Source organism: Pipistrellus hanaki (genome assembly GCF_964339955.1).
Source record: "Pipistrellus hanaki genome assembly, chromosome: 2".
Taxonomy (NCBI): Eukaryota; Metazoa; Chordata; class Mammalia; order Chiroptera; family Vespertilionidae; genus Pipistrellus; species Pipistrellus hanaki.
Genome location: NC_140504.1, coordinates 113382002 through 113405681, shown reverse-complemented (window position 1 = coordinate 113405681; position 23680 = coordinate 113382002). Strand labels below are relative to the sequence as shown.

Here is a 23680-nt window from a genome sequence, read left to right as displayed (position 1 = left end):
TGTTAAAACCCAGGCTCCTGGGCCTTCCCTGGTACCCGAGGTTCTGATCCAGTCAATTTGGAATAAGCCCTAAGAACCTTCTTTTTTAATAAACACTAGGAGAGATTCTGGTGCCCAAGGTGCACAGGTGCCTTTTGAAAGCCCCTAGTAGGCCCAACCCAAGCCCCGACCCACTCCCCCAATCTGAAGACCGGTACCGATGGCACTGTTTTTATAAATTTCCCAGGCAGATAATCTGCAGGCCCTTGTCCCAGAGTGATATGCACATTTCCCACCGTGATCTAAACTTCGATCCCACAGATGTTTACTAAACGCCTCCATGTGCCAGGCACTGCTCCAGAGCACAGACAGCAAGAGGCAGAGCTTGCAGGCAGGTGTGAAGGCCAACAATGCACACTGAAATGCCTAATGGGTCCTGGGGGTGAGTGCTGTAGGGAAAATCTCAGAGTGGAGATCTAGAGGGTGATGGTGAGGACCACCCTCCAAGGGGTGGGAAGCCTGGCTCCAAGTACAGGGGAGCAGACACCTGCATGAAGTTGGAGAATGTGCCGGGTCCCAATGGGAAAGGAGCACAAGCCGAGAAACTCAGAGCCCGCTGGCGGGAAAAGGCTTCTGTATGCACTCCTCTGTTATCCGAGAGGCTGCTCACAGCCTCCTGACTCAGGGGAGCTGGGGTTCAGTGTCCCAGATGCTGCAGCTCAGCTAGGTGGCCCCTGCCTTGGCCTGTGCCCATGACCTGGGAGGTGGGGATAGCAAGGCTAGGCGCCTCCACTTCAGCACAGGCAGGAGTCCAGGAGGCCCAGAGCCCATGCTTTACTGGAATAAAGGAGGACACGAGCCAGGTCTGCTTTCTGAGCAGAGTGCTGAGTGCTGGTGCTCTGCAGAGGGCGGCTGTGGTCCCTTCTATCCTGCGGCAATGACCAGTCACTTTCCTAAATGGCTTGCAAATATTAACTTACGTCTGATATTTAACCCTAAATGCTTGATGTGTATTAACTTATATTTCATCCCAACTTGAGTCCTGAGGGGGTTACTATAATCATCTATGTTAGCAGGAGAGGAAACTGAGGCACAGACAGGTTTAAGTATCTTGCCAGAGGTCACATAACTAGTAAGTAGTTGAGTTGGGACTTGAACCCAAGAAGTCCAGCAGAAGTGGCTTCCCTGGCTCTTTTTGAGAGTGAGGGGTGAGCTCCGAGACAAATGTGCCTGTTTGGAGAGGAATTCATATTGAATTCACTTTCCTCCTTTTGGGATGTTTGCTGATTTTGGAGTGTCCAGCTATGATATCTTCCTAAAACTTATCGACGCCCCATTCATTATGAAGATAATGCTCTTAAGTCTTCCTGTGTAATTTGCTTCAGGAATTTTTCTAATCAAATCACATGTTCTACTTCTTTCAGGTTGAAATACTGTCTGGGAAAATCTTGTTTTCTCAATCCAAATTATACTCATTCATTTCCCTCCTACTTCTGGAGGGAAATGGCTTTTCCCCTTTCTTTGCCTCTGAGTTTTGCTGGTGTGCTTTTATGCTGGGGCCCCTGCAGGAGGCGGGGGGAGGTAGCTGGCACATGCAACCTCCCCTCTGGAGGGTAATCACAGCATCCACTCCGGAGGCACTGAGTTCACATCTGCCTCCTGATCCTGTTCACGCCCAGCTCTCGAACACATCGTGACAAGCACAAGCCGCCCAGTGCTTGCGGGAAGACAGGTGTCTGTTTCATCTGAATTGGTCACTTCCAACTTTTTTGGGCTGTACTCGCTTTCTTGCTGGAAATCTTCTTCCCACCAACTCACCTAATCCACCTCCCAACACCTTAGTGTCCTACTTTGCCTCTTACGTTCCTTGACGCCATCCTCACGGCTACCCTTCCCCTCACATCACCTCCTACTCGGGACTGCTTCCCTGGCCCATAGGCTAGACCCTCAATCCTCCAACTGCTCTGAGACCCTTTCTCACGTCTGCCTGCCTCTCAGAGATGCTCTGGCCTTCATTGGGCTCTCAGAATGCACCCCGTGCCTACTGGCTGCAGGGCCCTCCCTGTCCTCAGCCTCGCCCTTTTGGCCACTCCTGGGAAGCCAGTCCTCAGGTTAGCCTGGCTCCTCGGACCCCGGCCAGCTCTCCAGTGGTGCACCATCTCAGCTGCAGGCACTGGGGCCCATTGCCAGCATCCACTGTGATGAATGGTTTGTGTAGCTCCTCAGGGCCCTTCACCCTGTGTCTGCAGAGCCTGGTCCCACTGTTTGCCAGCACTAGCAAAAGACCTTGACTCCTAGCAGGCATTCCATGAAAGCCAGTAAATAAATGAGACATGGTCAGCTCTAGATACTGGTTGTGTTGCCTGGAGGTAAATGAGTGCCTCGGGTGGGGCTGCAGGTGTATGAGTTAGGGTGGCTCCTGCCCCTGCCAGCATATCCTAATCTTGGATTCAGGCGAGAAGAAAACCTCATGCTCCAAAGTGTTCCTTGCCCTTTCTCTTTTCAATAAATCTTCAGTTTATTGCTGAACATGGCAGACATTTTCAGTGGCGTTTGCAGCTGAATTACCATCAATATTTGGATCTGCTCTGGAGTGTCATTGTCACAGTATCACTCCTATAATCGTTAGTGTCACATGGCATGTCCAAGTGCTGACAGCTCTCCTTGTATCATAATTCCCAAGATTTTGAACATGTACTGCAGGAGTAGAGCCTGCTGGTTTCAAATGTGGCCGCATGGACTGCAGCCACTGAACAGAGAAATCTTGGAATAAGAGCCCCACCCCTGCTCCTCGTCACAGCAACGCCAGCAGTCACTGGGCAGTGCCCCCAAGGCCTGGCTGAAACGCTATTGCACGTGATCCTCCTCAGAGCCTTAGGAGAACCATATCCAGACCATCCTGCTGTACTGTGAGGAAACGGGGCCCAGAGAGGCTGAACATTGGGGAGCACTGCTTCCCCACACCCCACACCCCACATTCCCTCCTTGTGGGAGGAGCCAGACCCGAGGAGGGAGAGCAGACTCCCTCCTCTCCTTTTCTCCTGGAGATTGGGCCAGTGCAGGGAGCAGGTCCTGTGTCCTCAGACATCGGGCCCTCTCGGGCAGCACCGGGAGAAGCCAGTCTGCCCAGTCTTGCCAGGATGGGCAGATGAGTCTGTATGATGCAGGTGTCCCAGCCTCGGGCCCCTCCCAGTGGTGGAGCACAGATAGTGTCCTCACCTGCCTTGCTCTTTGTCTTCTCCATCTGTTTGGAACCTGAAGTGAGAAAAGAGGGGTCATGTATCAGGCCACTCAGGGTCTCCATCAATAAGCAACTTGTCCAAAGTCCTCCTCCTCCTACCTCTCATGCTCCTTCTCTTCCTGCCGCTTCTCCCCCACCTCCTGCTGCTGCTCCTTCCCCTCCACCACCTGCTCCCCTTCCTCCTCCACCACCTGCTCCCCCTCCTCCTGCTCTTTCTGCTCCACCACCTGCTCCCCCTTCTGCTGCTCCTCCTCTACCTGCTCCTCCTCCTCTTTCTGCTGCTCCTCTTCCTCCACCTGATCCCCTCTTCCTCCTCCTGCTATTCCTCCTGATCCTCCTGCTTCCCCTCCTTCTGCTCTTCCTGCTCCTGCTCCCCTCCCTCCTGCTCCTCTTCCTTATCCTTTTATTACTCCTTCATTTCCTCCTGTTCTTCCTCCTCCTCTTCCACCTCCTGATCCTCCTCCTGCTACTCCTCCTGCTACTGCTGCACCTCCTTCTGATCCTCCTCCTGCTACTTTGCACCTCTTCCTAATCCTCCTCATCTTCCTCTTCCTGCTCCTCCTCCTCCATCTGCTCCTCCAGCTCCTCCTCCACCTGCTCCTCCTTCTGCTACTCCTGCTCTACCTTCTCCACCTGCTCTTCTTCCTTCTGCTCCTCCTCTTTTTTTTTTCCTCATCTTCCTCCTCTTCTTTTTGCTTCCTCTTCCTTACCTCCCTTCTCTTTTGGCTCTTTCTTATCTTTTATTTCTGTAACTGGTGTTTTTTTGTTTGTTTGTTTGTTTGTTTTTGTTGTTGTTTTTTTCAAGTTTTACCAGGAATATGTTAGCAGTGTACACAAACTTAAGACAAAGCCAGTTTATTTCACACCCCCATCCAAGTGAGTGCAAATGACCCTTGACAAGTGTTTCCCCTGCATCTCTGAGGCTGGCCTCTGCTGTTCCCGAGAAGCATTCTTTGGCCTCTTCCCTGGATATCCAAACCACGGAGAGGTCATGACCCTTCCAGTGTGTCTGCAGGGACATCTTCTCTTCTGCAGTCAGTGTTGAGAAGTGGGGACAGACTAGGTCAGCATTTCATTCAGTTCTTGTCATAGTGCTCTGAGGTAGGGACAGCATTCCGCTTAACAGGTGAGAAACTGAGGCACAGAGCAACTAAGGAGCCTCAACTGAAAGCTGGGACTCTGCTGAGTCTGTGGGCCCCTCGCTGCCCCCTGTTCTGGAAAGGAGACCCCGCCCAGCCAGACCAGGGCCCTCTGGCTGCATCTCACAGGGACGAGCATGGGGGCAGGAAAGGGTGCAGAGTGACAGGAGGTGCCTGGCCTAAGTTGACTCTATTTGTTTTTGTTTTGAAATGTTCCTACTGGCTCGAAACCAGAGGGTGGAGAGTCCTGGCGGAGGAGCAGGAGGGGAATTGCTTTAACAGCTGTTTCCTTGATGCACAGAGTCTGTCGACCCTCATGCTCCCTTTTACCCACTATTTCCGTGAGCAAGGACTTCACAAAGTCCCTGCGATTCCTGTCTGATGAGCAGAGGTGGAAAGGCCTCTTTCCATTACCTATTCAGTTACCTTCGGAGGTCCCAGGCGGCCTCTAGTGTTTCCTGTAACCCAGCTGGTGGACTTTTGTCCCAGAACAGACCTAGTGCTGAGAAAGCTTACGCTGTTGGCGGTGGGCTGGTGGGTGATAGGTCTGACAGACAAAATGTCAGTGGCCCCGACAGGCTCATTTCATTCCATTTAGAACGCAGTTCCTCTGTAGATGGCAGTCCGTTCTTCAGACGTGGGGCTCTGGAGTTTAATGTTATAAAAAACAAAACTCGGTCATAGTTACAATTGCTATAGCTTCTTTAGCAGCATCTGCTTTATGTCTAATAAGTGTCAGTAGTTAAGTTGGGGCCACATTTAAAAAAACACACACACAACCTTTAAACTTACATAAACATCTTAATGGGCATTTCAGTTTTCTTCTTGTAAGATTTTCATGGTGAGCAAGTGGTGCTAATTACGGTTGATTCCTGATAAGTTTTACAAAAGTGAAATTACTCAGGTCACAGGATCCAACATGATCTATTAACCATGACATTTCTATACTCTTTAAAAGCTTTTTTAGGTTTTTAACCAGGGCAAAGTATGTTTGTAAATCAAATTAGTCTATTTTTACAAAGGGGAGCACCAAAGTCAAGAAGACCTCAGGGGAGGGTCTGCGGACACAGCCGAAATGCCAGCGTCTGGCTTGTGTACAGACTCCAGTCTTCACACCTAAATACGGGAAGGAAGAAAGTTCTGGAAACTCAGGTGGCATGATATCCCTCAGTCATAGGAAAGGCTTTTCCTTCTCCTTTCTATGCCCCAGCTGGTGGCACTGATCCAAAAATTTTTATTTAAATAGAAAGCTCCTAAGTCCTTATGGTTAAGTAAAATATTCTTGTTCAAACTGTAACTAATGAGGCTGGCGGCCCTCCTGCCATTGGGTGGCAGGAAGGAGGTAGAACAGGAGAGAAGTAAGGGGCAGGGAGGTGGGGTGGAGGGCACTCTTCAGAGACTCCCCGTGGGAGCTGCTGCTCCGGGCCCCTGGGGGGCAGACCTGTTTCCTCTGAGCACTAATAGGGATATAGGGGAACTTCCCATCCCCACTGCTTTTAAAAAAAAAAGGTAGTAGAATTTTTGGGATTATTTTAAGTTTTCAGAAAAGTTGCAAAGTAGTACAGAATTCCTGAATACCCCTGATTCAGTCCCCCCCTGGTTAACATCTGATATTACCACTCACAGTTGTCACAGCTGAGAAACTGCCATGGGGGCACTGCCGCTAACCAAACGCCAGCCTTATCTGGCTGTTACCATCTTCTCATTAGTAACCTCTTCCTGCGCCAGGGTGGCACTTGGTCATCCCGTTTCCCCAGGCCCCTCTGACCACAGCAGTTTCTCAGTCTTTCCTTGTTTTCGTGGCCTTAGCAACCTTCAAGAGCACTGCCCACCCACCCAATTGGTTAAGCCGTCCTTTTCTCTTGTAGCTCCCGAGTAGGGAAGTATTCCCCAAGGTCAGGCCTGGGTAGGAGCCAGAAGGGCCTGGGAGACTGGACGGGTGGCTTTTGTGCGCACAGCGAAGTAGGAAGGCGTGGAGGTCCAGACATTACCTATTTTGATCTTCCATATTCACTGCTAAGTCAGCACCAGCACTTGAGCAAACTCACGAACCCTGTTCACGCGGCGCTGAGACGCCATCAGTCTGCTCAGAGTGGCTTTCGGAGCTTGTTTGAGCCTAACAAGAAACTGTCTCCTGCCGAAACCGGTTTGGCTCAGTGGTGGAGCATCGGTCTGCAGACTGAGGGGTCCTGGGTTCCATTCCGGTCAGGGGCATGTACGTTGGTTGCGGGCACATCCCCAGTGGGGGTGTGTGCAAGAGGCTGCTGGTCGATGTTTCTCTCTCATCGAAGTTTCTAGCTCTCTATCTCTCTCCCTTCCTCTCTGTAAGAAATCAATAAAATATATTAAAAAAAAAAAAAAAAAGAAAAGAAAAAAAAAGAAAAAAGAAAAAGAAACTGTCTCCTAACTGTGTGGCTGGTCATATCACGCTCAGCCAAAACATCATGTCTTTCTAGCTGCCAACGGCTCGAACTATTAAAAGTATACCCACATCTGGATTGTGCATATTTGTGTATGCACAGATGGGCACACAGTTCCTGCATTTATTTCTCTTTCGAAGATGCATGCTCTTGCGGGGCGGTGTCAGCAATAACGCTATCGTGTGTTCGCCCACAGTTAAAGAGCATGTCAGCATGTGCTTATCTGAGCAGTGGAGGTGCAGACAGATCAGACTTACAAGGAAGCCACTGTTATCATGCTCCCAGAGCCCAGTGAGAGCTCAGGAACCTAGACACCACCCTTCGGCCCGGTCCTCTGCGGTGTGGAATGGGCCTGCGCTAATCACTTGTGTGTGCGCCCTGCCTGGTTCCCAGGAGAGGCTGACAGTGAGCACGGCTCCCTCCACACCCCTCCCCGCAGGGCAGCTGAACACCAGGTTAGAGTCTGAACATCTCCGCTGTCCTGGCAGCTAGGCTCTGTCCCTGGCTAAGAGAGGAAAACCCAAAGCATTCTCCCTGTTCACGAAGCCTGACTGGGACCCGGGCTGCCTTGGAGGCCGCTGTCCGGGCCTGGCGGAGAGGTCACGCTTTCTGTCTCCGCAGAGCTGGAGAAGGAGCTGTCCCGGAGGCCCAAGAAGGTCTGCATCGTGAAGATGGTGGGAACCCGGAACCTGTGGAAGAACATCGTGGTCCTGTGTGTGAATTCGTGAGTTGCCGAGGGACACATCTGAGGCCAAGGGCAGGGAGGGGTTGGAAAAGGGCCTCTGGGGTCTCCTCCTTCCCAGCTGGTCTTTGAATTATGGCCCAGCGGGCGCTCTGGCCTGCCCAGGGCTCCGCTCTTTGCTGAGGGGCCCAGCTAAGTCTGACAAGCCTGTCAGCTTCCTAACCAGTGTTCAGAAGGCGACAACTGCTGGAGGATATGGGTCCCACCCCAGCCTCGGGGCAGGTAGAGCCCCAGCCGGCCCCTCCCAGCTGCACAGGCAGGGCCCTGGGCTGGTCCACACAGATGTGCATTCTCCTCACCCTCAGAGGATGGGCCAGGCTAGGCCTGCCATTCCTCACAGCTGTTTCTACCAAAGCAGCTCCATTTAATCAGTTCTCAGTACTGGGGTTCCTCATTAAATTTGGGGGAAGATACAGAAGGTCCTTCTGCCAGAGCGATGGGAGAGCTCAGACCTCACTTATACCCTGTCCCCCAGGTGAGGAGACCATGGCCCAGGCCAGGGACTGACCAGCCATGGCCACTGGGTGGGCAGGGCCAAGACCTCAGGCCTCAGCCTCCTGGCCCAGAGTTGGCCCCGGGCATGGCCCCCGCACCACTGTCCATCTCAGGCAGGCGCTGGCTAGAACAATAGGATCATTGAGAATGGGGTGACTTCCCCAAGTTGTATTTTGGAAAAAACACAAAATGTGACAAAGACAAGATAACATTTTAATGATTCTTGTGGGAGGGTGTCCCTTTCTCTGTCTTAAATTGCCTTTGTGGTCAGAGGACTTCCTCTCCACCAGGACAGAAAGGTGAAGACTTCCTTGCACCCCCGGAAGCCAGATGGAAAGGGCAGTCATCGGCCAGGAGCCGGAGGGCTGGGTCTCAGCTCCTAGATGAGAAAAGGATGGCCCGGGGGCTGGGTCCTCAGCTGAGTGCTTCCCAAGCAGAAAGGCTTGTGTTTGGCAAAGAGCAGCATCCTGCTGCGGGGGTGGGGCCGCTGCAGAGGGCCTGATGCAACTTCGAGGTGTAATGAGAGCACCAAGGGAGCTGAAGAAGAAGGGAAGTTCGCACTCTGGGATGGATGCTGAGCTCTGATGTAACTAAGCATGCAAGCATTTCACACCAGACCCCGTCCCAAAGGGCCCTTCAGAGCCCTGGGTTCAGTCCACATGGTGTGGTCACTATGGCTGCAGCCTCCTTGGGCATGCACAGATGTTTCCCAGAGCAGACATCAGTCTGCACAGCTGGGACACATGTTGCCAGCAGATTTCTGTGATCCTATGGGGCAGACAAGAGGCTTGATCGGGGCAGTGGAGGAAGCAGAGGTAAATGAAGAATTGAAACAAAACCTCCAAGACCATTTGGCCTGGCTTCTCCTGGTTCTTCAGGGTGCCTTTGACAGGTAGTGACAGAACAGGGTTGAATAGGTCATTCTTTGGACAGTTTTCCAAGCCCCCAGAACCCCGAGTGCTGAAGGAAGAGGCAGGCACAGATGGGCAATGTGTCTCCAAGGTTGTCCTTTGCCAGCTGAGTAATCTGCAAGCGGCCCGACCTCCCTCAGCCTGTGTGCCCGTCTGTGAAGAGGGTCTGACGGTAGCTCCCACGGCACCGAGGTGGGATTGAAGGGGTTGACGCGAGGGGAGCACTCTGTCTTGCATGTGAGGCTCCCATGAAAGTTGCTGTTTGAACAGAAGGCTCACACCTTTCTCCTGGAGTGATGGCAGGGAGTGAGCATGCGCCCCAGCGAGGGCCGCTTCTCTGAAGTCTTCAGTTTGCGTGTCGCTCTCCTGTCCATTCACCAATGGCACACTTTGGATTGCAAACAGAGCCGCCTACATGACCCCCTGTTGTTGGACACAGTGGCTCCCGGGGCGTGGCACGGTCCCCGGTGTCCCCGCACGCCCACACATGGCCCTCCCGGTGTGTCTCCCACAGGCTGACGGGGTTCGGGATCCACCACTGCTTCGCCAGAAGCATGATGGGCCACGAGGTGAAGGTGCCGCTGCTGGAGAACTTCTACGCCGACTACTACACCATGGCCAGCATCACCCTGGCCTCCTGCCTGGCCATGTGTGTGGTAGTCCGGTTCATGGGGCGCCGGGGAGGGCTGCTGCTCTTCATGATCCTCACGGCCCTGGCCTCCCTCCTGCAGCTCGGGCTCCTCAACCGTGAGTGGAGCCGGGGGAGTGGGGTGGCCTTGGGGCGGAGCCGGGTGGAGGGGCCGGTGTAGAGAGGGCTGGTAGGGTGTGAGACTAGTTTTCAGTGACCTGGCATTGGAAGGTCAGCCACTCTAACAGCTGTGCATGGTGACTGCCTTCCCCCTCCTCCCTCCACAGCCCGGGGCTCCCGCTCAGTGCCGCCTTGACTGCACCTGCATGGCCACGGCTTCACTAGCGGCCAGACTGTCTCTGTGAGAGAGCTTCTTTCTTCCCTGCGAAATGAGGGAGAAATAAATGTTGACACTCTTGCGTGGGGACACTGCATTTCAGTAGAAATTCCAGAGTTCCTCAGCTTGTCTTTGGGCCAAAGCACTTCTCAGTAAACGTTTAAATGGTTTAAAGCACATGTGTCAAACACAAGGCCCGCGGGCCAAATCCAGCCCGCCAGGCCTTGCAATGTGGCCCGCACCGCGCTGTCATCACTGCACTCCGCTGTCAGTTTATGACATTGTCAGTTTATGACTGTTCAGTAAACCATTCGGCCCACAATTTAGGCTGGATTTTAGATTTTGGCCCCTTCTCTGATTGAGTTCGACACCCCTAGTTTAAAGGAACGCTAGGGAATCCACATAGCCCCTGCAACTATAAGAAGGCAAGCTCAGGAGAGCGCTGCGTGAGCCCAGGCCCACCTCCATGTGTGGACAGAGCCACGGCATCTCTCTGGCCTGCTGAGGGTGAGACGTGAGTGAGCCCGGCAGCTGAGTCCGCTTCTCACCCATGCCCGGCCTCCCGGCACAGCTGGACACTGTGGGGACACAGATGCCACGGGGAGAGCTACCAGGCTGTGGGGACTGGGCTAGGGACCCTCATGCACCGAGGGTCAGAGCCTCTGGTATGTCAGGTGGGCGGGATGTGGCCGAGACAAGAGTCAGGGTCCAGAACGGAAGGAAGCGAAAGAAAGCTCACACTTCCTCAGCCTGTGTGCAAACTGGGTTAGAGAATAGCTGGTTTCCACCTCACGAGGCATTTTTCTTACGGCAGGTCCTATGCATCCTGCATTTTACTGGGGACTGGTCTTTGTTTCAGCTGTGACTAATGAGGGACTGAAGAAGTATTGTCTGTCTCTCGAACATCCTGTCCCCGGTGGGGCTGCCTGAGCTGCCCTCCCAGGGCACCTTGAGGAGTGAGCGTTCCGGGGGATGTGCAAGGCAGCCCAGGGCCGCTTGGGCTCTCTTCCCTGAGCAGGGAGGAACGTCACAGGAACTTTGTGCAAAGGACAAGTCGCCGAGGAGCACAATGCCCTTGGCGGTGGGTCCGAGTATTGTGGGCAACGGAAGTAGTGCTTGGCTTCAGGTCAGGGAGTGAGCCAGCGTCAGTTCCAAAGTGTGCAGGCTTCTCCCCAGGATGAGGCCAGTGGGGTGTTAGCCTGCCCTTCCCAACAGGAAGAGTTTTGTTTAGTTGAGTGCTTATTCCAGTGCCTGGCCTGTCCCAAGAGGCCTTCTCCATCTCTCCAGCACTCGGGCCCAGACCTGGCTGGGAATTCACTGAGATACCAGCCACACAGAAACACGCAGTGGACTTGCCTAATGTGCTTTCTTTCTCCCCCTTTTCCCGCTTTCTTCGTCCTCGTCCCTGTGGTGCCCTCATCTCCGTGGCCCAGTGATTGGGAAGTACATCCAGCACCCTGACTCAGGTGAGCCCCACATGCTTGTGCGTGCGGGTCATCATCTATCTTTGTATTACATCCAATCGGGCAATTTCATAAACACTCACACACCTGTGTTTTCCCTCTCCTGTTTCTCCTCCTCCTTCACCCTCCAAGAGTTGCAGCTGAAGTTGGCCGTAGGTTGGACACTATAAGCATACATCTGTGTTCTTTTCCCCCTTTGCTTCTAGAAAGAGCTGCTCATCCTCCCGTTTGTGCCCAGCTTGCACGCATGCCCTCGCCTCTTCCCCTGGCACCAGCACCCGCAGTCAGCACAGGCCTCAGCTGCCACCCACACAGAGATGCAGAGGTCTTAGGGGCAGTGCTGGGCGAGATCAGAAAGCCTGGCTGGCCGTGCTGCCGGGGAAGCTGCTGTCCCGCTTGTGAATGAGTCTCGCAGGCTTGCTCTCCACTGCGAGGGTGGGCCGCCGCCGTGCACTGCAGTGCTGCTGGTCACCTGTGCCTGGCCTGCCCCGAGCCCATGCCCTCGGCCCTCCACAGGGGAGCCTGAGGTCCCCGAGCAGCCTCACAGGGAACTGAGCTCTGCTCCAGCAGCCCGCTATTGCTTCACGCTAGACGCCACCTTGGCGTGAGGTCAGACTCTAGTGCCATTGCAAGATGCTTAGGTTGACCCCTTTCCTTCTAGGCCCATAAATTTTTCTGTTTGGATTATTTGAGTTTTTGTTCCCTTCAATCAAGCCTAAGATACCCTGTCGCAGGTATTGGACTGGGCAAAACTAAGGCCCGAATAGCCAGGGCTCTCTGAGTGTGGCACCTTTCTCTGGAACCATATGGAAGGCTGGGACAGAGTGGACATTGCTATAGTCCTGAGACCGCCAGCCTTCCTTCTGCCAGGCCGGCTCAGCCTGGGAACCTGGCAGTCGGTGTGTGCCCCAGCCCTCAGGACCCACAGGGGACCTGCAGGAACCCGGCAGTCCACTGCCCAGAGGGTCTGACCTCCTGCCTCAGGGCTGCTCGTCCCTCTGCGGAGGGACTGAGCACCCTGGCCTGCACCCAAGCAGCAGAGAGGGGAAGAGGGAAGACCCTTCATGCGTCCCAGGCCTCCCTGCTCCCCTCTCCCCTGCTCTCTCAGCCTCAGCCTGACTAGCTTCCTTTCCCCTTCCCTCTGCCCCTCCTCACCAACCCTTTCTGATTGCCCTTCAGGTATGAGCGACAGTGTCAAGGACAAATTCTCCATCGTGTTTTCCATCGTGGGCATGTTTGCCTCCCACGCAGTGGGAAGCCTCAGTGTGTTCTTCTGTGCAGAGATCACCCCCACGGTGATAAGGTGAGTGGTGGGAGAAGCGCCGCAGGATGTGTTCCTGGGACCCTGGAGGGCTGCCCATTTGGCGTGGCTCTGAGTGAGTTCACAGCCCCAGCTTTGGCCCGCCCTCGCCTCAGGCAAGGGTGATGCAGGTGCTGAGCGGTGAGCTAGTGAAGCGGCACTCCTCCCTGACCTGAGAGAACATGATCCTGGGCTCTGCCAGGAGGCAGTCAGAGGAGGAGGAGGAGGAGGAGGAGGAGGAGGAGGAGGAGGAGGAGGAGGAGGAGGAGGAGGAAGGGAACATGGTAATGACTGGAAAGGAGTGAAATCTGATAACTTACATCCATACTTCAAGTGAAATCAAATGCTGCCAACTCCTCTGAGAAACCCCAATGAAAAAATCTTTTTCTAAACAAAAAAGGGAAATAGAAAGGGCCTTTATTTTTTCACTGGCCTGAGAAGTTGACAGGCCACATGGAGAGAAAGGCCCAGCAAGTTACAGCATTGATTAATTGAGCCAGTATCCATCACAAACCCACCCACGTGTCAGGCCGTAGCCAGGTGAGCAGCACCGGACACAGCCTGGCAGAGTTCTGGTGAATTATAATTCCCTGAGAGGGTGCTGACTTGTGCTTAGCTCTTTTCTTTTGGTTCATGAAGGGAGGTTTGGTTCTTCCTGGTGCTATCCCAGGGAGTGGGGGGCGGGAGAGGGGGCACACACCATTTGATGTTACTAAGATCATAGCATAATAAAAGGGTTTTCCTTTATTTAAAAGGCCATCACTTAACTGCAAGCCATAGGTTTTCCTGGTAATTACTGTGTGGGATTATGGAAGAGCTCACCTTGGTTCACTTTGAACTTTGTATGGGAATATGATTAGCATTTCCAACACATGTTTTAAAATATAAACTGTGAATATGGGCAATTATTCAGCTGCGAAATAAAACCCAGAAGTCAGCATGACGACACCCTTTCCGCCCTGACTTTCCCACACGGGGAAACAAGTGGAGGCCATGATGGGCCGAAGGTGGGATTTGCTAGACTCATTATTTTAGCCGCAGGCTACTGGGAAGGACTCTGGGAGGAGTCAGAAGGTTCAGGGACTCTTCTCTCCACATTCCCAGCAGGCGTGCTGACAATAGAATTTTCACATGACCTCATTTTGATTCATTCTCCCAGATTTTTACAATATGTGCCAAGCCCAAGCCTGAGGCTGCTTGGTACTGTGGGATAAAATGCCAAGGAATTGTGTACTTAAGAAAAGAGCAGTGAAATGCCACACAATCATCCTGTCCAACCTCTGCCTGAGCAAAGTGAAGAGCTGAGCCTGAAGTTTGTTCTTTTCTGTAAAGCTGGACGTTGCAAAGTGCCTGAGGTGGACAGTAGCTTTCCCCCTTTTCTTTACCTAAACCACCTCCCTTTACAAAGGATTCCAGCAGCGAGGATTCTCTCTGTGGGGCAGAAGTCAGGGTTAGACCGGCTTTCTGCTGGCCTCTGCGGCTCTGCGGCTCTGTGACTGCAGATGCTCCCCTGGGATGGCCACCCCTTCCCTCTGGTAGTGGGGAGACTTTTCTGTTCCCTGTGAGATTTTGTATAAGCAGCTGAACTGAAGGAAACACCGTTTCATTTTCCTCTGTGATGCAAACCTGGGAAGATGATTTGGGGTAGAAATTCAACAAATATGTTGTCAGATTGAGCTTGCCAAGCTGACGAATTAGAAAAATCTTGGCCCTTGGTGATGTTTTTGTACTTGCCGAGAATGAAAGAAAATTCAATGCAAAGGGGTTCTTGTCTCCTGGCCATGATGGAACTGTCTGGTGTTACTGATGACCTCCTCTTGACACCGTTTCCTTCCGAAGGCTGTCTCTTACACACACACACACACACACACACACACACACACACACTCAGGGGCAGTTCCCACACAGTCCCAGGACTGGAGTGGCTTTCTTATCCTCCCCCACTGCATGCAGATAAATCCAGGGTAAGCTAGGATGGGTGGCCTACGGTCTGTGAGCTTCATTGTTCTTAGTACAAAACTGGCCTTTTCTATAAAGCTGTATTAAAAACACATCTTCTGAACAAGAACGATAGTGCAGGTCAGCTGCCAGGACGTACTGTGGGCAAATGGGAGGATAAGAACCTTTCTGCACAAAAGCTTGTAGAAGTGCATTGTCTAAGAATGACAGCGACTCCCCAGGGCTAATTAATCAATTCGTTGTGTTCCTGTGATCCCACCCAAACCTCCCGCTGCTGGCAAGCTTCCCTCCGTGCAGGCTCCTGCACAGCCGTTCCTTACCACTAGCGGAGGCTGAGGGTTCTTCTCAGATGTGCTTGGGAGACATTGTAGGTGGATGGGGAAGGACCTGCGTCTGCGGCACCTTCTCCACTTTGGCTCCGTCTGAGCCCATTCACTCCCTCCTGCTGTCTCCTGCTCTGCTCCCCTCAGGCCACCCCACCTCCTTCTAGAAACTTTTCTTGACACTTGACTGACCTGGCACCTTCATCCTAACCCTTCCTGGTTCCTACCTCAAGACTAACCCCAGACCCTGAGGTCTTCCTCTCTAAAGTTGCCTCAGGAGCCAGCACTGGGGACAAAAATGGCCTATGTGTAATGTGGAATCTGCTTAGCTTTTTTAAAGATTTGTGTCTTAAATATTCATAGCAAATGCTCAGTGAGTGACCACATTAGACGTTAAACAGCAGGACGAGGCAGAGCACAGGGTAGAGGATAAGCCAGAGCTCAGGTTTTGGTCCTCAGCCCAGAGGACAGAGCAGAGGCGGGCCAGAGTGTTTCCAGAGTCACTCATCCCCGCGTGGCCCCAGGCACGTCCTTCAGCCAGCCTCCACCTCTGTGCCCACCCTGAGAGCACTCATGGCCGCTGTGTGTGGTGGTGGTGATGAGCAGGGAGAGAATACAGGTAAAGGGTTTGGCCTTGCAAATGAAAACTGACATTAACAGCTATCCCAAGATATCGACAAAGCTTATATGCCTATGGATTGATATTGAGCTCAGAATCCATTTTTTATTCTCTTTTACATGTCTGCTCATAATAATAGTTATATTTATTCTTTGGGGTTTTCTATACAGTCCAACTATATATCATTACTGAACATGTATAACTGTCAATACTCTTTAAAAAAAGAAAATTGATATTTGGGCAGTTGTATTTATTTCTGTAAAAATTGACACAAATATTTGTTCATCCTTGACTTCACAGAAGTCTAGTAAAGACAAGCTAAGTAACATAAAAGAGGAAGTGAGAAATGGGAGGTGTGTTTCTGGGATTCACATGTTCAATGGAATGATGAAGAGTCTAGAATTCTCAATTCATTTGCTATTTCCAATAAGGAGGCTCCCTGTATGTGGATCTTCCTATCCTTGAAGTAATTTAGATATTATAACTAGTAAAGTAAAGATAGCTGGTGGAAATGAAAATTTTTGTGCTCCTAAAGCACAGCAAGACAAAAGCTGCCCCACCCCCATTATCTTTTATCTGTAAATTGAGGGTCTGACTGCTCTACTGTGCATATGCTGCCCTCTAGTGGCAACCAACAGAAAAACGTAGGAACCAATTGTGGGGAGGAAAAAATAAATCTTTATTGTTCATATTATTACAAATGTTCCTCTCCCCCCCCCCCTCCATTGCTCTCCTCCACCAGGTTCCCACCTCCACCCTCTGCCCTTTCCCCACCTCCCATTGTCCTCATCCATAGGTGCACAGTTTATGTTCAGTCTCTTCCCACATCCCCGTCTCCCCTTTTCCCCAAGAATCGCAGTTCACTCCCCTTCCATACCTCTGATTCTATTATATTCAACAGTTATTATTGTTTCATCAGGTTTTTTTTAATTCCCTTGGTTTTTAGATTCACTTGTTGATAGTTATGTATTTGTTGTTCATAATTTCTTCCTCTTCCTAAAGAACCCCCTTCAGCAATTCATGTAATTCTGGTTTGGTGGTGATGAACTCCTTTAACTTTTTTTTTTAATTTGTGAAGTTCTTTATCTGGCCTTCGATTCTGAGTGATAGCTTTGCTGGATAGATTATTTTTGGCTGTAGGTTCTTACTATTCATCACCTTGAATATTTCTTGCCATTCCCATCTGGTCTGCATGGTTTCTGTTGAGAAATCAGCTGACAATCGTATAGGTGCTCCTTTATAGGTAACTACCTGCTTTGCTCTTGCTGCTTTTAATATTCTCTCTTTGTCTTTTGCTCTTGGAATTTTAATTATGATTTGTCTTGGTGTGGTCTTCTTTGGATTCCTTTTGTTTGGAGTTCTGTGCACTTCCTGGACTTGTAAGTCTAATTCTTTCACCAGGTGGGGGAAGTTTTCTGTCACTATTTCTTTCAGTATGTTTTCCATATCTTGCTCCATATCTTCTGGGACCCCCATAATTCTGATGTTGGTTCGTTTGAAGTTGTCCCAGAGGTTTCTTACATTATCTTCAATTTTATGGATTCTCTTGCCTTCTTGCTTCTGCGGAGAAGTGTCTTCTGGCTCTTTATGTTCCAAATCTTTGACTTGATTCTTGCGATCCTCCATTTTGTTTTTAGGACTCTGTATAATATTTTTTTACTTCAAACAATGTATTCTTTGTTTCTTGTTGATCCCTTATTATTTAATGTTGATCCCTTATTATTTCTAGTTGATCCCTTTTCATATCCTCATAGGTCTTGTTTATTTTATCGGCCTTTACTAGGAGATTCTTGAACAACCTTATACTAAGTGTGGTTTTGAACTCTATATCCAGTCGCTTTTTGTCCTCCATTTCTTTCGTTTGTGATCTATTTCATTGTCTCGGCATTTTCACAGCTTCCCTGATGGGGCGGAGTTTCAGGGTGGAGCCTACAGGCTTGGCTTCCGTCAGCCCCGCCCTATGCGGTTCCTGAGTCTCAGTAATCCCCAGGATCCTTCAGTACTCATTGCAAGCACCTCTGAAAGAAAGGTGCCCTCGATTTTCGCCTGCTACCAAACAGTCTAGGCTCTCCCCCAATGAGCCCAGAACTGGAGTTCAGTTCAGTTGGAAGTGGGGTTGGAGGTGGTGTTCAGAACAGTCTGGAGCTTATGTCTCCTTCCCGCCAGGGCAATCCTGCGGCACAGCCAACCGTCCCTTCTCTGCGTGTAATGTGCGTACCTCCGGGATCTCCTTTCGCCGCTCCCCCGGGGTTCTGTCTTAAGCCCAGATCCCTCTGTTTGAGCCTGGGTCCCCGGGGTCTGGCCTAAACTGGGGTTCAGAGTAGTCAGAACTGGGGCCCAGCACAGTCCAGAGCCTTTGTCTCCTTCCCGCCAGGGCAATCTGGCAGCAGAGTCAACAGTCCGTCCTCTGCACGCAATGTGTGCGCCTCCGGGGGCTCTGCCTTTCGCCGCTCCCCTGGGATTCCACTTCACGGCCCCGGCTCCCTGTTTGAGCCTGGGTCCCCAGGGTCTAGCCTAGAACTGGGGTTCAGCGCTGTCAGGTCTGGGGTTCAGCACAGTCGGAGCTTTTATCTCCTTCCCACTAGGGAACGCCAGCCAGGCACTCAGCCGCCCCTCCTCTCCGGCTCCGTCCTCTCCACGAGCGCCGCATGTCTCTGTACCTTAGGCTTTTACAGCTCCTCCGCTCTTCCTTCTGGTTTTTTCATTGCTTCTCATTGTAGAATTTCCAGTCAGTCGACTTTCCTGTAGTTCTGGGTAATGTTCATTTGATATTTTAGTTGTATTTTATTGAAATTGTTGTGTGCAGCTGCGGCTAGGTGTTTACCTGTGCAGCCATCTTGGATTCTCCGATGAACCAAATTCTTCCAAAATTCTTTCTAATCTTACAGAATAATTTTAAGGTATCTTTGATAGAACACCAAACAGAAATTTTCTTTCATTGAAAAAAATATATAAAGATATATTGCACATTATATACTAGTATGCATGTGTATATACCTGTTTATGTGTATATAGTATATGTGTATATAGGTAATTTTAATGATCACTCTAATCCTACCAAAAATCAAATATATTTCATGTGACATGATTTATTAACATAATGTATTAGTAGGATCAAGTTCATTGGTCATGATGAAGGGAGACTTCTGTGTGGTGCTGAGTTCTGCTCCTTCAACCATGAATCCGTGTTCAGCCTTCCTCATGAGTCTGTGCACTTTACCTTCCTGCATGTTAACCCACATGCACTGAGCTGCCTGTCAGTGGCATTCACTCTCAGTGACAAGGTCAGGTGGAAGCTGAGCAAGTTTCAGAGAAAAGGATATTTTACTGATATCAAAGGCCCCACTGAAACATGTTCACTTTCCCTGGCATCCAGTATGTCCCTTGCAACATCCTGTGGCTTCCTAAAGTGACTAGAATAATCAAAAAGACTAAGTGGCACCCTAGCTGGTTTGCCTCAGTGGATAGACCATCAGCCTATGGACTGAAGGGTCCTAGGTTCGATTACGGCCAGCGGCATGTACTTCAGTTGCAGGCTGGATCCCTGGCCCTGATCTGGACAATCAATCGATGTGTCTATCTCACATCGATGTTTCTCTCTGTGTGTCTCTCCCTCTCCCACTCTCTCTAAAAATAATGGGACATTATCTTCTGTAGTAACAACAACAAAAGACTAAGTAGCTATGTTAGGAGTTCGTATTACTCATCTCACAGATGGAGTCCATCACATTTCTGTTTCCAGTGGTCATCTGTATTTAACCTGTCCTGTTTGTTTGACCTTCCTACCTATGAAGCCAGTGTAATTCAATAAACAGCCAATATTTCTGGGCATAAACAGTGTGTGCCCGTAGATATTCTAGGAAGTACTCCTGATCTTGAAGGTCCATAAGCTAACAGGAATGGTTACCACATGAACAAATACTAATAGAAAGGTTCAGCGTGTCTTTAAAAGGTTCTCCGGGACTCTGTCTGGGAAGGGGTTAATAATTGGAGACACTCCCCAAAGTACTGCTGTTCCTCATTTGTGTCCCCGCATGGCTCAGCGGCACATGACGTGACCATTCCTCTCGTGCTTTGAGTCTCTCCCTCGGGGAAGGCGTTCTAATGCACAGACAGCACTGATGGCACGTACAGCCTGGGTGAGGGGAGGCTGGCTGCTTTCTTCCACGGCTCAGTGAAGGGAATGCTATCACTCATTGATTAGTGTATCTGTTACCTATTGCTTTGTAATAGGCTACCCCACAACTTAGTGGCTTAAAGCAACCTATGCTTACTCACGGCCCAGCTGGGCTCTCAACTTCAGGGTCTCCCCCAGGCCACAATCAGCTGGGCTCACTTCCAAGCTCATTCAGTCACCAGCAGGTTTCTTAGTCCATCTGGGCTGCTACGACAGAATACCCAGAGTGGGTGGTGTACACACAACACAAAGTTAGTTACTTCTCACAGTTCTAGAGGGTGGGAAGGCCAGGGTGTCAGCGGGTTTGGTGTCTGGCGAGGGCCTGCTTCCTGGTTCACTGATGCATGTTCTTGCTGCATCCTCACATGCTGGGAGGCAGGGAGCTCTCGGGGGACCCTTTTCTAAGAGCACCAATTGCATCATGGAGGCTCAACCCTCATGATGTAATCATCTCCCAAAGGACCTTTTCTAATACCATCACATTGGGGATTAGGAGTTCACATATGAATCTGGGGGCACACACACTCAAACCGTAACAGAAGTATTCAGTTCCTCGCCAAACAAGTACCTTGTTCCGTGCTGGCTTTAGGCTGGGGGCCACCTTAGATCCTGGCCACATGGACCTCAACAACACAGCAGCTAGCTTCATGAAAGCCAACAAGAGAGTTTGCTGGAAGTCCAGTCTTTTGTAAACTAATCATGGAGGGACATCTGATCACCTTTGCTGCATTTTATTAGTAAAAAGTGAGTTGCCAGATCCAGCTCATCTCGAGGTGCAGGGTGTGAACACCAGGTGGGGGGAGTGACTGGGGCCATACCAAGTGAATACCCAAGTGCCAGCCAGCTCCTGGCCAGTGGTTGGTAGAGGCCAGGGCTAGCAAACTGAGTCAGGCCTGGTCCCGCCCTGGAAAACCACTGAAGAATAAGAGCCGCACAGACATGCAAAAATGAGTAAGTCTGGCTATAAAGTCAGGTGTGCTGAGGGTATGGTGGGGGCACTGGGAGGGAGGGAAGACAGTGGGCAGAGCACTTGGCAGCCCACACAGCCTGTACCAGGGTGCTGCCTGGGACTGGATTCCAGGGTGCAGAGGGAGCAGATAGTGGTGTGGGAGGAGGGAGGTGAGTGCACGGGAGCAGTGAGGGGGGAGGGAGTGAGCAGGAGCAGAAGTCCCTGGAAGGGAGAGGGTGGTGGGAGGAGGCAGCTTCAGGAGGCATTGTCTGCAGGACCTGGTTGAGAGGACTGGGGAGGAGAATGAAGGACCAAAGCTGTTCCCGCTCCTCAACCAGCCTGTGGGCCTCTACCTTATCCTGGAATCCAGTTAGAAAGAAACGTCAAACCCGCACCCTGACTGGGAATGAAACCCTCAACCTTTTGGTGTATGGATGGCGCTCAGCCAGCTGAGCCACCCGGCCAGGCCTGGCTCCTCCTCTCTTTAGCCTCTCGGTTCTTGAACTTGTTCAGCTCAGGTCTTGCTGTCAGGTTCCTCCTCATCCCTCACCAAACACTCCCCAACTCCACTCCACTGATCTCAGTGGTCTTCCCTTCCCCTCCTGCTGTTTGTCACTTTAATATTAATGCAGCAAGAAAGAAGTTAGGAATGCATCAATATTTCTGCTTTGTGCGCCAACAGAGAGGTGATGAGAGCTTAGACAAGCAGAGACTACCAGCAGCAACCTGCTCTCCTGGGTCGCTCGCTGTGCTGCTCTCACTACCCCTTTACAGATTCTCCCTGCAGCTCACAGAGGGGACGGAACACTGTGGATGGTGGAGCCAGAGCTCAGACCCAGGCCACCTGTTCTCTTAACTGTTGCATCTCCTGCCTGTGTAGCAACAAGTGTCTGTGAGGCAGCTCGCTCTGACCTGGCCTGTATGTGTGGCTGCCCGAGGTGGGGTGGCCCTGATTGTCTTGATGTTCCTCTACTAATCACATGTGTCAAACACAAGGCCCGCGGGCCAAATCCAGCCCGCCAGGCCTTGCAATGTGGCCCGCACCGCACTGTCATCACTGCACTCCGCTGTCAGTTTATGACATTGTCAGTTTATGACTGTTCAGTAAACCATTCGGCCGCGATTTAGGCTGGATTTTAGATTTTGGCCCCTTCTCTGATTGAGTTCGACACCCCTACTTGAACGAACACTAGTGACAAGTCATGTCTCCTTCTTCACTAAGCACATGAGGCAGTTACCTCCCCAGGAACCTGGCAGGGCTGGGGCGAAGCACCGGAGCTTAGCTGAAGCAGGGTGAGAGAGCCCCATGGAAAGCTTGGAGGGGACAGTGGGCAGGAGGGCAGCAGGGAGGGGGAGGCCTGGGAGCTGTGCATTCTCTGGAGGCAGGAGGGAGCCAGGGGAAGATTGGGAGCGAGTAACTGGCATGATCAGCTCTGTATTCTAGACAGGGCACTTTGTCAGCGGTGAGGAAATGAAGTCTGAGGAGATGGAGGATCCCTGTGGGAGACTCCAGTGAGGGGAGTGTAACCCCCATGGGCCTGAGCTAGTCAGAGGTTGTACAGGAAGGGAGCTGGGAAAGGGAAGTGCCAGGGACTCCCAGGCTTGGCTTTGTCCCTAGGGCAGTGCGCCTGGTGAGACTGTCTTGCAACCCAGCCTGGGTCTTAGCCTGCAGCAATCTAAGGAGAAGTGTTTGCCACCCTCCTCCCCGCAGAATCACCCAGCACCTGCTGCGTCTGAGGCCACACCCACTGGGGGTGGGCTGCTACCTGCAAACACAAAAGGCCATTCCTAATTTAGAGAGAGAAGAAGAGAGATAATTTTTTTTTCATTATGAAACATGACAAAATGGGGGAGACCACCCATTGTCCCACCCATGCACACACAGTTGCCATTCTTAAGTTCTGTTCTTTGAGAAAAAATATTCACAAGAGTCTGCAATGTCCTATCTTTATCATAAAACTGTATGTCTGATTTAAGGTGGCCCTTTGGTCCAGCTGTCCAGCTAGAGAGCCCCAACCTGATTCCTGCAGGTTTGCTGCTGGTAGTCTCTGCTTGTCTAAGCTCTCATCACCTCTCTGTTGGCGCCACAAAGCAGAAATATCGATGCGCCCTGTCACCCCCCCGATCCTGGACGGGCCAGCCAGAGCGGGTGTTGTAGTAGGACGGCAGGTAGCAAAGGCAGGGTCTCTCTTTCCCTGTTGGGGACAATAACGCCCCTGAGAGGCCTGCAGAGCAAAGCAGAACAGAAACTCCCACCCAGGCAGCAGGGTGGAAGGGGGAGGGGAGGCTGGATAATCTCTGAGTTCTCAGGAAGAAAGGTGAGGCGTGTGTAGGTGACCTTCTAGACTAGAAGTCTGGTTATTTGTATCAACAGGAGGTCCCAGGTAGAAAAGTTTTGGGATTTTCTTAACAGCTTTATTGAGGTACTAGAGGCCCAATGCACAAACTTCATAAATTGGGGGGAGGGTTCCTTCAGCCTAGCCTGTGCCCCCCCAAAGTCCAGGCTCCCTTGGGAGATGTTCAACTGATGGCTTAGGCCCGCTCCCCACGTGGGCCTAACCTGTCAGTGGGACATCCTTAGAATTGCCGCAGAGGCAGGAGAGGCTTCTGCCACCACCTTGTTCTCGCCAGCCGTAAGCCCGGCTTCTGGCTGAGTGATTCTCCCACTGTGGGAGCGCACTGACCACCAGGGGGCAGCTCCTGTGTTCAATGTCTGCCCCTGGTGGTCAGTGCTCATCATAGTGAGTGGTTGAACATCCTTAGCATATCATTAGCATATTATGCTTTGATTGGTTGACCGGATGACTGGTCACTTAGGATATTAGGCTTTTATTATATAGGATAATTAACAGACCATGGCATCTATGCACTTTTAGTATATAGTGCAATGACAGTGCAATCCTCACCACAGCCCAATTACAGAACATTTTCACCAAAAATTACTCATGGCCTTTGCAGTCTCCCTCCCACTCCCAGAGCCAGGCAGCCACTCGTCTGC

The 23680-nt window shown here is 51.3% G+C and overlaps 1 protein-coding gene across 3 annotated transcripts in view; it reads left to right on the top strand.

Moving 5' to 3' along the window:
- Positions 1-23680, top strand: part of SLC22A23 (solute carrier family 22 member 23) — a 174031-nt gene that overhangs the window by 145122 nt on the left and 5229 nt on the right. Inside the window, exons 6-10 of one of the 3 annotated variants that reach the window (XR_014794038.1) lie at positions 7401-7503; positions 9442-9674; positions 11326-11358; positions 11488-11507; positions 12535-12658. Coding sequence is in view for 2 of the 3 variants with exons in the window: in XM_084873124.1 (XP_084729250.1) it covers positions 7401-7503; positions 9442-9674; positions 11326-11358; positions 11488-11511; positions 12535-12658 (517 nt within the window). In the remaining variant the exon portion in view is untranslated. Of the gene's footprint in view, positions 1-7400; positions 7504-9441; positions 9675-11325; positions 11359-11487; positions 11512-12534; positions 12659-23680 lie in introns of all 3 variants that reach the window. The other 2 variants (XM_084873124.1, XM_084873126.1) reach the window with 2 other exon arrangements.